We start from the raw sequence: 14,987 nt of genomic DNA on the forward strand, positions 1-14,987 counted from the left end.
GTTCCGCGGTGGGTGGCGCGGGAGGTTTGGTGACTTGTCCGCGGTCACACACGGATTGGTGGCAGGTGTTGGCCTGGCAGCTTTGCCTCCTGCGCCTGGCCCTGGGCTCCATCAGTCTTCGCTTCTCGCAGGGTCAGTAGCACTGACACAGTCACGCTTCCCCTGCCAGGACAGAGTGTGGCTGTGGGAGCAACCCACTGGGATTATTGTAATAGTGACTTTTAAATGAAAGCTTAATTTAATAATCGGATACATTAAAAGCCAGAATAGAGCAGAAAGAACGGGAGAAAACAAAAAAGCAAGGGCACTTGTTCTTGGCCCATAGTGGGCCATTTGCTGCTCTTGACGGACCCGTTGCTCACGTCCCCTGTGGGAGAGCAGGGGGGTCAGCGTGGAGGTGACCAGACAGACAGCAGAGGAATAGCCACTGGGTGGTGGCGCTTGCTCTAAATCACGCTGCTAATGAAGCTTGCTACATTTCCCCAGTTGGACCATTACCAGGGGCCTCATAGGCTCTCAGTAGGAAGAAGCGTCTTGAGTTTATTTGTTGTGTATGGGTTTTGTTTTTGTTTTTGTTGTCACACAGTTTATGGCCCATCTCACTTTAAAATGCACAGGACTGTTTTGTTCTGCTCTGAATGGAACAGAACAGGTCCCTTCTGATCCTGACAGCTGCCCACCAGGAGGAGAGAAGATCCATGTCCATGCAGAAAGCTTCTCTCTTGACCCACTCCTAGTCCCTGATCCCAGACATCAACTCAGAACCTTGGCTTGTGGGGGTTCTCATTCTCGATCAGCTTTTTGTATTGCCAGTTGTCATCCGAGGCGTGCTTTTGATGGTGTGGTACTCTGGCTACCCAGACGCCGAGAACACAGCCAGCGGTCCACCGTGAGATAGCGATGGCAGTCACGATGGGCCGTAGACACTGGACAGGGGATGGTCCCTGCAAACCCATCGGCAGCATTCGAGTCCCCGTGGGCATGAGCTGCCCACCGAGGCGAAGGACCATGCAGATAATTAAGGGCCTTGACGTTTTTTCCTCCTCCTTGTGATCTTATGATGATGATGCTGAAAACTGCTTTTGTCATGCCTTTAAATGCTGAGACTGTTTTGTAGAAAATATTTTGTAATCATCTATACAGTATTTATAATCCTCTGCTAGGATTGGTAGCAATTTCGACAGTGTTGCAGAATTCCCGGTTAACATTATGAATAATGGATTGGTTTTAAAGGTATAATTTTTCCCCCAGGTGATGTTCGAAATGATATCTACGTAACATTAGTTCAAGGAGATTTTGATAAAGGAAGCAAAACCACAGCAAAGAATGTGGAGGTTACAGTGTCTGTTTACGATGAAGACGGAAAACGGCTGGAGGTATTTATTGTCGCAAAGCTTAATGTGTGGCGTGGAAACTTTATATTCCAAGTGTTTTCTTGGCTTTGCTGCAGAGTAGGAAAAGACGTAGCTGGGGCCACGTGATCCCATTTCTGGGGATGAGAGTTTGTTCTTCATCCCTTTCTCCAGCTCGTCATAAAGGGCTGGCGTGCACGGCGTCCTAGCTGCCACTGCCTCGGGAGACCTCTGCGGGCCTGACCCCCTCTGTTTTCCTGGCCCTTGCCAGCATAGACCCAGGGCTCAGAGGTCTAATGGTCCCACTAGAAGTTCAGACACCATTATTATCACCATCTGAGAGCTGGGGAAACTGAGGCCCAGGGAAATCTTGTAAGGGTCATCGAGCTAGTGGGGGGTGGAACTGGGGTTTGAATCTGGGCTTCTGACCTCGTGCTCTCCTGGGTGGTGGTGGTTACCACGGCGGCCTGCAGGACTCGGCGTGCTGGGCAGTGCTCGGGGACCGTGACCTCTGATGACCAGAGGCCACGCCAGAGCAGGTGCCCCTGCCAGCTACCAGCGTGGACCCTGGGTGGCGGGCTGGGCTGTCCTAGCCCACGTGTTTGAGAGCAATGCCCTGTGTATGCACCTGAGGCTCAGCTGTGCCAGGAGGTGGGGGCGGCATCCTTTCTGTGTGGGTGGCCCATGTCCAGTGTAACTGCCGGGAGGTGTTACCCTTGCCACTTGGGCTTCATTGGCATTGCTTCCTCGGGAGCCAAGTGGTCAGTGTTGACAGCTGGTGGATCGGGAAGGAGTGTTGCCACCCCTTCGTATCCTGTAGCTCTTCGTTCTGGACCTACTGAGTGAATCAGGCGACTTCCTGCAGACCTTAATGTTAAGGCTGTTAGGGGTGAGGGTACGAAGATTGGAGGACAATAGCATCCCTATACTGATAACCATCAAGATGCTTAACTGTCTGCGAGCAAGATTGTATGCTGGCCGCGCTGGCTCCAGATGGATCTGTCCTTCCATTGCTGGGAGCATGTTCCATTTGTGATGGGGTTTATTGGCATTCCTGTAGTGCTCTGCTTAGCTCATCTGCTGGGGGCGGGAGGTGGGGAGATGGATGCAGTGTCAAGCTCTATGAGGTCTGATGTGAACCCTTTATGCCTTCTTTTAAAGCATGTGATTTTCCCGGGCGCTGGTGATGAAGCGATTTCGGAGTACAAGTCTGTGATTTACTACCAAGTAAAACAGCCACGTTGGTTTGAGACTGTTAAGGTATCATTTACATGGTCATTTTATCCCACGGGGTTGATTATGAAATGCTCGTTTGTATCCCAAGGAAGTCCCCAGCTCCCACCCAACCCGGGGCTGCTCGTCAGCGGGCACCCTGAGCAGGCAGAGGCGCTCCCCCAACAAAGTCGTTCAAGGTTGCTAAGGAGCCATGCCGGCATTTCTTGGAATACATTTACTCTCATCTCCTTTTGGGCATAAAAATAGGACTTTCATGGAGATAAATGACAGAGTCCTCTAAAGATAGCTATTATCTTTCTCTTCCTGGGTCTGTTATATGTGTGGCATGCTGTCTTTACACCAAATGGGAAAAAATAGAGGTGACAATATATGGAGGACGTCGCTGGGAGACGGGTCCCCGTCCGTGGTGTGGCACTCTGCTCTCCTCGCGTGACTCGCTGATGTCAGTACGGCAGCCCACCATGGCCCACCCCAGCCCCTGTGCCGAGGGCTTGAATATTGGGAAACCCAGCCTGGGGTTGGCCTTAGAAGACAGATGACAGATAGGAGGATTTGGGACAGTCTTCGCTTAAAGGCAGTATGCATGGAGTCTTTCTTCTTTGACTGCTCGTCACAACAGGAAAGCTTTCCTCCTGCTGCCCGAGGGCAGGTCCCTGTAGCTATGGAGGGACTGTGGACACCTCCAATAAGGGCTACTAGGAAACTGGCGACTTGTAAAAAACAGACTTTTAACAGTGAGGACGTGAACGTTTACGAAAACTTCTGCTGTCTTGCAGAATCGGTTTGGCATCCCTTGCAATATTGTCTTGTTTAAATTTTCCAAAAGCATTTTGCCTTTGGGAAAGCCCTGTAGGGGATTAGGCATACAGTATTTTCATCCCTGCAGGGAGGAAATGTGTACAGTTGCACAGTATCTCCCGTTGAACAAAACCATTCATGTGAGAAGATACAGTACGGGTGCTGAAACTTCCTCTTTCAATTGCGCAGGTGGCCATTCCCATTGAGGACGTCAATCGCAGTCACCTTCGGTTTACCTTCCGCCACAGGTCGTCACAGGACTGTGAGTAATCCCTTGATTTTAGCCCGTGTTGCTTGCAAGGGTAAACTAGGGGAAAGCTCTGTAGGCTGCACTTGTCACTTGTTCTGGATTGTTCTGGATTGTTCTAGGACTAGGTGATCCTAACACGATGTGGTCTTAATCCTTTAGCTCGTTTCCATGTTGACCTGTTTCCTCTCTTCCGTGTGACTTGTAACGCTGTTCTATCCATCCGAAAAGTCACTAAGATACAAGTAGATTTCAGAAATTGACTCTTACTGCCGTTTGCATTGGAATGGAAACCCTCGAGACCCGTTTTGTGTTTGTGGGTGGCCCCCGGTGTCTGGCTTCAGGCTGAGAGGAGATGTTGGTGTAGTGACTGATGTTGAGAAGCTGGGAGGGAAGAACTGGGGTTTGGGTCCCTGTCCTTCCAGAGGAGTTCTTTATTGATGACTGGAGTTCGTCTTGTCATGTTCATTAACGTCTGCTAAGGACGTAGCCCTATGCTAAACACTAAGACCTCACGACAGGCAACTATATGTCTCCCTGCCCTTCATGGTCTGTACCTACAGGGCAGAGAGCTAAGATTTGGAAAAATAATGGCTACATTGTGTGTGCTGTCGCTTTGAGGGAAAGGGTGGTCTGGAAGGCTGTGTTTGTCACAGACAACCCCGTGGGGGCCACTTGGGTGGAGGTCCTCTGCTCTGGCTCTCTGTGTCCTCACAGATACTTCATCTGGAGGATAAATGCCCGGGGGTCTTGACCAAGCGGGATGGAGGCTGCCGAACCCATGGCACGATGCCTGGCATAGGGGAGGGGCTCCTCAGAAGCCATCCTTCGTGCTATTTCTGGAAGGGGGCCTGCCTGACCTGGGCCCTTTCCAAGGTGTGGCACCTGCAGAGGTAGGGGGCGCAGGAGAGCGAGTACATGTGCAAAGGCTTGAAGCCGGGGAAGGTAGACCCCACTGTGGGGCCAGCGAGGAGCCAGGACCCCACTGTTGTTGAGAAGCATTGGGGAGGCGTGTTCTTGTGGTCCGCAGTGCTGGTGCATGGAGAGCACGCATATCAGCACAGCTTGGGGGGGTGGTGAGGCCACAGGGGTGAAAGAACCAAGGGATCGAGATAGCATGGGGTCCTTCGTGGCAAGCAGGTGTGTGTGGGGGGCAGGTGGATCTGCAGCATCATTCCACCACCCGTCCCATCCTGTTGTCTTAGCAGAGCAGGGCCCTAGCTAACGAGGGGTTGGCGTTCAGGGAGAGTGGGAGAAGCGGGGTCATGAGGGCTGGGCAGCGTGGGAAGCAGTCCCCAACCACTGCAGACTTGCCTGATGGCCAGAGCCAGACCACCAGGCGCTGGGCCGGGGTTTGCTGATTGTGCATGGCACTCCTCGATGGCCAGAACTTTGGGGTAAGAACAGCGGCTCATAAATGTTAGCTAACATTCATGTGCTCTTACTGTGCCATTTGGATCCACCCTCACCCACAACACCCCCATGTACTGTCGCTGTGGTCATTGCTCCGCACATTATGGTGGAGGAAGCTGAGGCTCCCAGACCCCACCTCAGTCCCCTAAGGTCACCCAGCTAGTCAGTGGGGGGGCTCGGGTTCAAACCTAGTCTGTGTGCTTGAGTGTCCCACCCCCACACCTTGGGGGCGTGGTGAGGCCACTTCCATTCTCTGGTCTTAATTTAGTACCTGCTGTCTACATCTCACAGAGAAGGTTCTCTTTCCAAACTTCAGTTTGAGTTGAGGTGTGGAGTCAACCTGGGAGGATCGTGGAATAGTAGGCAGAGGTGTGGGGTGAACGGAACAGGGTGCATGGATGGGGCACACTCGGGCATGTCTTTCCTTGGCCAAACCATACAGGGAGTGGTGGGCCAGGCAGCCTGCACGAGTGGAATGGCCCAGGGTGGGAGCGGGCCGCAGGGAAGAAGGTGGGAGCCCTGGAGGGCAAGGACAGAGTTCTGGAATCCACAGAAGACTTGTCTCAAAGGCACGCTTGCCCTTTACAGCGAGCTTGTTCTCTCTGGTTAATAAATTACATTAGGGCAGAGGGATATCTTCTGTAGCATTTTAATTTTCAAAATCCTTGTTTTTCTAGTCAGTTTTAAGTACTCATTACAGACAAGATGCTGTCACCCGACACACCACCACACATTTGCATAGTTAATGAGGCTCCCTGGCCGTGGCGTGTGCGTGCGGTTTTGCAGCCGTGTGGAGCACAGGAGTGTGGGGCTGACGCAGTCCTGAGCCGTCTGCTGTGGGAGTGACCGCATCCCCTGGGGCCTCCTCAGCCTCCCTGAACGCGGACACGCAGGGTCCGAAACAGGAGGAAGTGAGGCCACATTGCCCGTCCCCCCCGGCCCCCTGCAATGAGCTGCTTTTCCTATAAAGGGAGGTGAGCATAGGGAACAAGTGATGGGATTTCGCAGGCTGGGATCCATCCCGGGGGGTTCGAAGTTTGGTGCTGATGTGATAGACGCTCCAGCAACTCGTTAGCCATTCCAGATGCATCCGCTCCTGTTTCACCTGAACTTGAGCGGCCTTGTGGCTCCCGGTCCAGCCGGCCAGGGGCCAGTTTCCCAGGCTCGTAGGGGGCCTGGCTGGGTGGGGCCGCCCTGCCTCATGTGCCCTCGGCATCCTGTAAAATTGTTGTCTACTCCCAGTGGCTGCTAATGAGCCATAATAACTGCAGCCCGTGGCCTCGAGGTAAAGGTATAGGGCGTTAATAAAAGGTACACGATGTTATTTTGTGCTACTTAATAGTAGGATCAGGGGAAGCCATGTGCTGACGGCCGGGGATGCTCATGTGTCCTTTTGAACCACGGCTGCTTTCGTGGAGCCAGGTCTGTATTTTTTTCACATCACACAGCTCAAACTTAGAAGGATTTGTTCTTTCTCACCTGAACATTATGGTAGTTTGTATTTTCTATGCCCTTTTACAAAGTTGTTACTATTATTTTGATTCCTAGGATACGTATTTTTTTGCCTTCATCCCTCCCTTTATTGTGGTTGGTCGATCATTCCTTCATCTTTCCAATTAGCTGGCATTTATTGAGTACCTACTGTGTGCTAGGTCCTGATGGACACCAGGACTGCAAAGATTAACGAGACGCATTATCTTGTGCAGTGGTGGTGACTCAGGGTAAATATTTTTAAGCCCCTGACTCAAGGTGGGTGGATGTGCTCATTCCTTCCTTGACCTCTAGCTTTTCATCTCTATCTCTCTTTTTTAAGATTTTATTATTTGAGAGAGAGAGAGAGGGAGAGGGACAGCACGGAGGGAGAGTAAGAGGGAGAAGCAGACTTCCCGCTGTGCAGGGAGCCCGACGTGGGACTCAATCCCAGGACCCAGGGATCATGACCTGAGCCGAAGGCAGAGGCTCAACCAACTGAGCCACCCAGGCGCTCCTTCCACTCTTTTCATCTCTAAAAAGAGAATGTGGGATATATAATTTTAAAGATTATAGCTCTGAAACTCAGTGTTTCCACGCTGTACTCAGTCGCATCTTGCGGAATCCATGCAGAATCTACTTCTTCAGTGGAGACTCCTTATCTCCCTCCTGCGCTGGCCCCTGGCCCGCTCACCACCCACTGCTCACCAGCCCTCTGGCTCTCTGTCCCCAAGGGGCCAAGCCTGGGCCCACTCAGGGACTCTGCCTTTGGCCATGTCTTTTCTGGGAAGGTTCACGCACGGGCTCCCATGTTCTCCCATCTTCTCAGAGACCTTGTCCAAACATCCAGCCACTCGTCCCTGTTCCTACCATTCCCCACCTCACACGTCCCTGTCACCAAGCGAGAGAACCGGTTAGTTGGCGTCTCCCCAGCTAGAACAAACGTTTACCGAGTACCTAATAGATGGCAGGCACTGTTGCAGGCACTGGGGAAAGAGTAGTGACAAGTGTGCGGTTCACGTGCACGCACGCTCGCTCGCTCGCCTGGTGACCTGGCGGGGATCAGGACTGTCCTCTCGGTTTGCTCGGGCAGCTGTAACACAATAGACTGGGGGGGCTTGAACAACAGAAATGTATCTTCTCACGGTTCTGGAGGCTGGAGTCTGAGAGCAGGGCGCCGGCGCCCCGGTGTCTGGTGGGGGTGCTCGTCCAGGTTGTGAACTCACAGCAGAGGAGAGCTTTGCTGTCTCTTTCTCCTTTTCCGAAAGGCACTAGTTCTGTGGGATCAGCACTCCCCGCTTAGGACCTCACTACCCTCAAGCCCCTTCCTACAGGCTGCATCTTCACTGTAGTCACATGGGGGAGGGTTAGGGTTCCAGCCCCAGACTAGGTGGGGGACACAATTCAGTCCACAGCAGTTATGAAGAAAAACGCATCAGGGGAGGGGAGAGAGTGTGACCAGGTTATAATTTGCTGTGTTAGATGGTCTGGTCACCTCGGAGCAGGTGATCTGTCAGCCGAAACTTGAATGAACGGAGGTACTGAGTCCCCCCCACATCTGGGGGAGGCGCTTTCTTGCCAGAGAACAAAATTTCACATTCGTGTGTTCATTCCACCTGAATTTATACTAGTGGATGCCATGAGGTAGGAATCTATTCTGCTTTTCCATATTGTTAGCCATTTTCCTCAGGGAATGGCCTGTCCCTACTGCACTGCCCTTCGCCTTGTGTTTCCAGACCCTGTATGTGCACGCACTCTGTGTCCCCGATATTAAGCCGCACTGTGGTCTTTGTGGTCACCGCCCGGTCACTGCTGGTTTCTAGGTTTGCAGACCCCCCCCCCCCCCCACCCCCCATGCTCTCCAGCATCCTTCTTCTGCTCTGGACCTTGGGAATCTGTTTTCATGTTCCATGAGGAAACTCTTCCGTGAGATTCTGATTGGAATTATTTGGAATTTACAGGTTAATTTGAACACCACTGGTCCCGTTAAGAGGAGTCTTCCTCCTAGTGGACACTCCCATTTTTTCCATTTCTTTCTATTTAATTCAATGCAGTTTTGTTACGTTTTTGTAAAGGTAGCCCTTGTAGTTTTTTACGTGATATTGCCATGACGGCAGTTGAGGATGATTGATTTCTCTTGCAGCCAAGGACAAATCTGAGAAAATATTTGCACTAGCCTTTGTAAAGCTGATGAGATACGATGGGACCACGCTGAGGGACGGGGAGCACGATCTCATCGTCTATAAGGTATACTGCTTGCTTAGTGTCCTATTGCTGGCAGGGACCGCTTTACTCTTCTCTTTGACTCCTCGCCTGAGCTGACGTTTCCCGTCTTTGTGACAAGGCTGCTCTCTAGGTACACTTAGTTATCCGAATGCACGTTTCAGATGACCAGCCCTTTTGCTGTTCCTAATGAGAGAAGATGATGTGTAATAAATGTTAACATGAATGAATCTACACGAATAAGGGAAATCGTTAAACGGTTTCACAAATGATAAAGAGCAAATATCATGATGGTTAAAAGGATTAAGAATAGCAAGGGATTGAAAAGAATTAGATGTCGTTGATTGTGACTCGCTTCCGACGTGCTCGTAATTCAACCCACAGGCGGAGGCGAAGAAGCTGGAGGATGCTGCCACGTACTTGAGCCTGCCCTCCACGAAAGCAGAGTTAGAAGAAAAGGCCCACTCGGCCACCGGCAGGAGCATGCAGAGTCTTGGGAGCTGCACCATCAGCAAAGACTCCTTCCAGATCTCGACTCTCGTGTGCTCCACCAAACTTACCCAGAACGGTGAGTTTGGTGATGGCCCTGTGTTCACCCCGCAGTTTTCCTCCCTCTGGCCCGTCCTTTTCGTGCTCCCAGCCCGCTCTCCACTCCGCGCGTCCTCTGTGTGCTGGTTCTGGCTGGCATGGATGTCCTTGGACCAGAAGGGGGCGTGGCATCCACTGCACTTGAAAATTCACTGCAATTTTGGTCTAAGCATTAACCTTAAAGAGAGATAAACCATTGGGTTTGCTTTCAAAGGTTTTTGGCCAAAGGAAGGTAGCATGGCTTAAGGGAAAACACGGGATTTGGAGTCAGACCAAAGACGGTATGGAGCCCTTGCCCTGTGCTCACCCTGGAAGTGACCTTGAGTGAGGGCCTGTGAAACCGAGCCTGACTTTCCTCATCTCTGCACACATGCAGATGTGAGGTCTGCCTCAGAGGGCTTCGTGAGGGTCTGGGGGTTACACACACTGGAGGATCCGAGATATCCGCTCTGTGTGTGTGCCTTCCCATCTCACAGCTACTCACGGAGATAATTACCAGTTATCTTTACTTTTAAACGTTGGTTTGGATGACATTTCTAGTTCCCTGGCCGATGGAAGCACACAGAAGTGTGGTGTCGGGGTGCCTGGCGTCCTGTGCCGGGCCCGCTGGGCTGCCTCATTACCGCTGCTTGCAGACCAGCCACGTGGCCGTGCGGCCCGGGGCCCGTCTTACTCACCGCGTGCTGTCTGGGGCAGCAGAGGCCCCTCTGCACACTTCCTACATGTACAGATTGCATCCCCCAAATGTGGCCGTGGCACGGCCGTGCAGAGACTTGATCCTCTCTTGAAACTCAACTTGAAAATCCAATTTTTCCTCTTCACCACCCAATATGGATTTTGATTATTAATGTTTGTTGGTATCTTGAATTGTGTCTCTGGGGATTGTCGTAAATCTTGGCAGTAGTCTCGGATGTGCCCGAGGGAGAGTCATTGTTTGGACTCCCAACAGGGTAAATGTGGGACAAAGGGACCCCATCATCAGGAAGCCATGGCATTGGAGTGGAGAGCGGGCTGGGTGTTCCCACTCTCCGTGCCTGCCGTCTCCCCTCTGTCCTGCCGGCCTGGTTGAAGTGTGCTTCCTCACCGCTTCTCTTGAGTCAGCTCTGTGGGGGAGCGTGTCCCTCAAATGCGGGAAGGCCATTTGGACATGTCTCTCTAATGTCATCTTCATCATCACGGTTTGCCCGAAGCATTTTGAATTCTCCTAGCTGGTGGTGTGCAGTCATCTCCGTAAGCAAATGCAAACCCTTACCTGGGCATCGGGTTCTGTGCAAGCGTGATGGAGGGCTGCAGAATGCATCGGGAGCGTGCAGCTTTCGTGCCCAGGGAGCATGTGGTCAGCAAATCAGGTGCCGGTTTGGGACTGCGTTATGGAAAGGGTGCCCCACAGGTCAAATGTTACTCTCTGGATATGGTCCTGCTAGTTCCCTAATCTGACAGCTACACTGTCCAGGGCCTCAGTGAACTCAGGGCAACGGCAGCCTCACCGGTAAGTCGCTACCCCATACGTGTGGCACTTAGCTTTTCATTACGTGCCGGACAAATGAGAGGTGCTGTGTATTGCCGTTTCCTCTACGTAGGAAGCCACCCATCTTATGCATGGGTCATGCTCCAGAAGTATGTTTGGAAGTTGTTATTTGGAACTTGAATATATTTTCCCCATCAAAACAATGTTCGGAAGAGCAGTTAGGTTGGGAGGCCCACCCACAGAATCTTTCTTAACCCACGGATGTTGTAGAAGGGGACTGTGAACCAGAAATCTCCCAAGGTATTAAGTAGCAGCAATTTCCCAGGGGTGTGACGTCGACCCCTCGCACCTCCCAGCCCCTTGGCTGTCATCAGTCACAGGGTGATTCCCGCCCTGGAACTGAGGGAATGAGCGCCCTACTCTTTGTAGCAGCTGTTGCCCGGCAACAAGGAAATTCCAGGGTGATGCTGCTCACCGAGAATCAAGGGGACATCTTTTGGCTTTCATTGCACACCAGCCAATGATTCCTCTTCTTGGGATGGCGGTGTGGCAGGTGGTATTGCGAGATGGAGCTGCCCCACTTGGCATCTGAGCATTGAGTCCCAGATTCTCATTCCGGGAGTCATTTTTCTGCGTCTGTGATTTGTTCTGTGAAGTTCCATTACTTAGGGAAAAGCAGTGGCTGAATTATTCATTGAGGTTTGTATTAAACATCTCTGTTCTCAGCATTACTGGATGCTATGGGGGATAAAATGATAAGTATAGGATGTGATTCCTCTCCTCAATTAGCTTCCTAGGTAATTAGAGAGAAGTCACAAAACACAGAATGACCATGGGCTCCCCGGAATGAGGACTGTGTCGGGGAGCGCCGGTCTGACCCGGGTAGCCGGGGCGCTGGTCAAACTCTGTTTTCTTAAAACACACCCCCTCCTCAGAGGTTTTCTTCCACTGTTCATTTGCCAGTTGTACGTTTTCTCAGATTTACCTTACAGAGGTCAGCCTCAGCCTCCCTCATACCTAAAGTGCCACTAACTTTGCGTGGATTCCAGATTATTAACTAGTTGCCATTAATAAAACAAAACAAAACAAAAAAACAACTCTAGTGAGATGGAAATCTCCCTTAACCCTGGGGCCAAGAGCAGGTCCAGGCAGGATGTGGCCTTTGTCATTACTTCACCTTCCTTTAGAAAGGAAGAAGATATGTTAATTTTCATTGAGAAATGAAAACATTTTAACTTTCCCCATGAATGGTTAAAATTTTCACTTCTTGATCATCTTGTTGATGGACGGCTGCTCTTGTCTGGGTATCTTGCCGAACACTTTCTGCATGTCACACCCTTTAACTCTGGCACCAGCCCTATAATTTGGCAACATCGTACTCATCGTTCAGATAGGTAAACTGAGTTGAGGTTCCTTGCCCAAGGTCATGTGGTGGCGGCGTGGCCTGGCGGGTGTTTGAGCCTCTTACAGGGTGTTTCAGCTCCTGTCCTCTCTGTTTCCACGGGTCCCCTTGTCAGCTCCACTTGGGGCTAAGGACAAATAAGTGAGAACAAGTGTTTTGGTGCTCATCGCATGAATAATGCCTTTTGTGTGGTTTAGTCCTTAGTAGGTGTTTCGTGTTCCCTGAAATGCTACCTATTGCCAAAATTATATTTTTCTTTTCAATATTAACTAGGATTTTGTTGTTGTTGTTGTTGTTGTTTTTGTTTTTTTAATGGAGGTACTTTGTGTAGCTGAAGTTTGTTCCCAGTGAGCATAAACGGTAAATTGGATGCACTTTGCTAATTGTGTTTTTTTTTCACGTAATGGGATATTAATATAACTTCAAGTGAAGATTGTGTAGGCACATGTTCTTTCCTAGAAATGCTTTGGATTCTGTCTTCATGTCTTCAAGAACATCTTGCTGCCTTAAACAAAATCATTTCTGGACCTCGGCTTCCGCATTTAGTCTGTAAAAATCCATCCATTCAGCCTGTGTTTTTTCTGTTAGAAAACAAACAAAACAAAAATTCAGCCATAGAAATGAACAGCCCTGGAAGGCCAGGCCAGGGTGAGGTCAGCAGTCGCCCTGTGGTTCAGGCTCCCTGTGACCTTGCAGTTTCTGTACCTGAAGGTACATTTCTTATTTTAGTTATTTAATTTAAAAAAAAAAAAAAAAAGCCATGTTCTCAAGAAGGAAAAATCCACTTGGTAGATTTCAGGGAAGCACTTTGTGGGTGAGCAGCCTTCTTCCAGACCCTCTGCTGGGCTGAGTCTACCTTCTTGCAGATGGGAGAGGCCAGCCCTTTTTCCTTAAGCTCCTGAATGCATTTGTTAAAAAGATTTATTTATTTATTTGAGAACGAGAAAGAGGAGACACATGAGTGGGGGGAGGGGCAGAGGGAGGGAGAGAAAGAATCTCAAGCAGGCTCCCCACTGAGCATGGAGCCTGAGTTCATGGCCTGAGCTGAAATCAAGAGTTGGACACCCAACCGCCCAAGCCACTCAGGTGCCCCCCGAACACATTTTTAAGAAACTTCAATGTGGAAATCATTTCATGGGAAATGTAGTTGGAAATAATGAATTCAGCCATACTAGGTATCCAGTATGTTCTAGAAAGAAATGAAGTATGGAGCAGGCAAATGTTTCCATATAGGGTTGATTTTTCTGTTTTAAAATTACGTCGAGACCCTCAGCTGCTCCGTGAGGAAGGGAGACAAAGCTGTTGCCGGGAAGAGCTGAAGCTGGTTCTGTGTTTTCAGTGGACCTGCTGGGGCTCTTGAAGTGGCGTTCCAACACCAACTTGCTGCAGCAGAACTTGAGACAGCTGATGAAGGTGGACGGCGGCGAGGTGGTGAAGGTAACACACACCCGGGGGTGCTTGCTCTGCTTTTCTTCCACGTGTGAACGGATCTAGGCACTGCCTCCACGGCAGCGTGGGCCTCTGGTTATAATCCCTCGAACGGATGTGGACGTGCACCTGGAAGTGGACAGACTCGGCTTGGATTCCGGTTGGGAGGGCGCTCTGGCTTCCCGGGGTTGGGCTCTGGGATCAACCCAGTCTTGGGTTCTGGCTCCTCTTCTAGTGGGTCCTCACTGTGGGATGGACAAAGGTGAAATAACCTCTTCCAGGCCTACTTTCTCTTGCTGTAAAAAGGAGACAGCAGTAATGCCTTCTCGTAGGGTTGTTTGGAGGTTCATGGGCCTGGATCTGGCACATGGGGTCGCCAGCGTTCGGTCCTGTTATCATCTTATCAGCATTATTACCATACGCATTATTATTAGTCCTGGCTCATGATTCACCTAGAACTTCTGTGATTGACCTGGAGAGATGGGTGGTGTGGCACGAGGCTCACAGCCCTGGGAGTCCTGTTTGGCCACTTTTTTCCCCATGTGATCTTGGACTTATTTCTTAGCCTTACATAGAGCAGGCTCTGGAGAAGTGTCAGGTACCCTCTTGAATTGTTACCTGCAGGGTAGGACAGTGAGACCGGGGTGATGCGAGATCCCTTGGAGCACCCCAGTTCTGTAATTCTTCATTAGGGAATCGTTGCTTCTGATATTAGGCCATTCTTGCCTCTCATTGGCTCCAATGACGTTTCCTTTTTTTTTTTTTTTAAGATTTATTTATTTATTTTAGAGAGAGAGAGAGAGTGAGCACGAGTGGGAGGGGCAGAAGGACAGGGACAGAGAATCTCAAGCCGACTCTGTGCTGAGCATGGAGCCTGATGCGGGGCTCGATCCCATGACCCTGAGATCATGACCTGAGCTGAAACCAAGAGTCAGACACTTATCCAGCTGTGCCAGCTAGACGTCCCGACTTTTCTTTTTATATAAGGAAACTTGTTTCCGTTTTCAGGAGGCCCCATTTGGCCTGCAGACAATAAGCTGGTCCACACTCGTGGTGTTCTGTGAGCGCGGTGTCCAGGTCTGTCTGTCCCTGGCTCAGTCCTTCGCCCTCCACGAGAGATGATTGCAGAAGGAGACTGCCTTATCTCTGTAAAAATTAATTACTTAAAATGGCCTTAATTAAGGAGCAATGTGGTTAACTTCAGTATAAATTAATTTGGTTGCACCACTTTCTGGAATTCATTGTATAACCATTCAAACATATCCTTGCTAATCTTCTAATTTTAATCATCTTTTTAGGTTCTTGTCTGCTTCCTCTGGCTTGAACAATGTTAATTGCATTTTAAACTTCCCTGGGTTCTGT

General features: G+C 50.4%; 1 protein-coding gene across 2 annotated transcripts in view; it reads left to right on the plus strand.

The window, feature by feature from the left end:
* DOCK1 (dedicator of cytokinesis 1) overlaps window positions 1-14,987 on the plus strand; it is a 487,093-nt gene that overhangs the window by 96,313 nt on the left and 375,793 nt on the right. For both annotated transcript variants that reach the window (XM_032423353.1, XM_032423354.1), the window contains exons 14-19: window positions 1,252-1,376; window positions 2,514-2,612; window positions 3,576-3,648; window positions 8,660-8,763; window positions 9,124-9,307; window positions 13,537-13,634. In XM_032423353.1, coding sequence (XP_032279244.1) covers window positions 1,252-1,376; window positions 2,514-2,612; window positions 3,576-3,648; window positions 8,660-8,763; window positions 9,124-9,307; window positions 13,537-13,634 — 683 coding nt within the window. The remainder of the gene's footprint in view (window positions 1-1,251; window positions 1,377-2,513; window positions 2,613-3,575; window positions 3,649-8,659; window positions 8,764-9,123; window positions 9,308-13,536; window positions 13,635-14,987) is intronic.

The sequence above is a fragment of the Phoca vitulina genome, unplaced genomic scaffold (genome assembly GCF_004348235.1).
Source record: "Phoca vitulina isolate PV1807 unplaced genomic scaffold, GSC_HSeal_1.0 scaffold28, whole genome shotgun sequence".
NCBI lineage: Eukaryota > Metazoa > Chordata > Mammalia > Carnivora > Phocidae > Phoca > Phoca vitulina.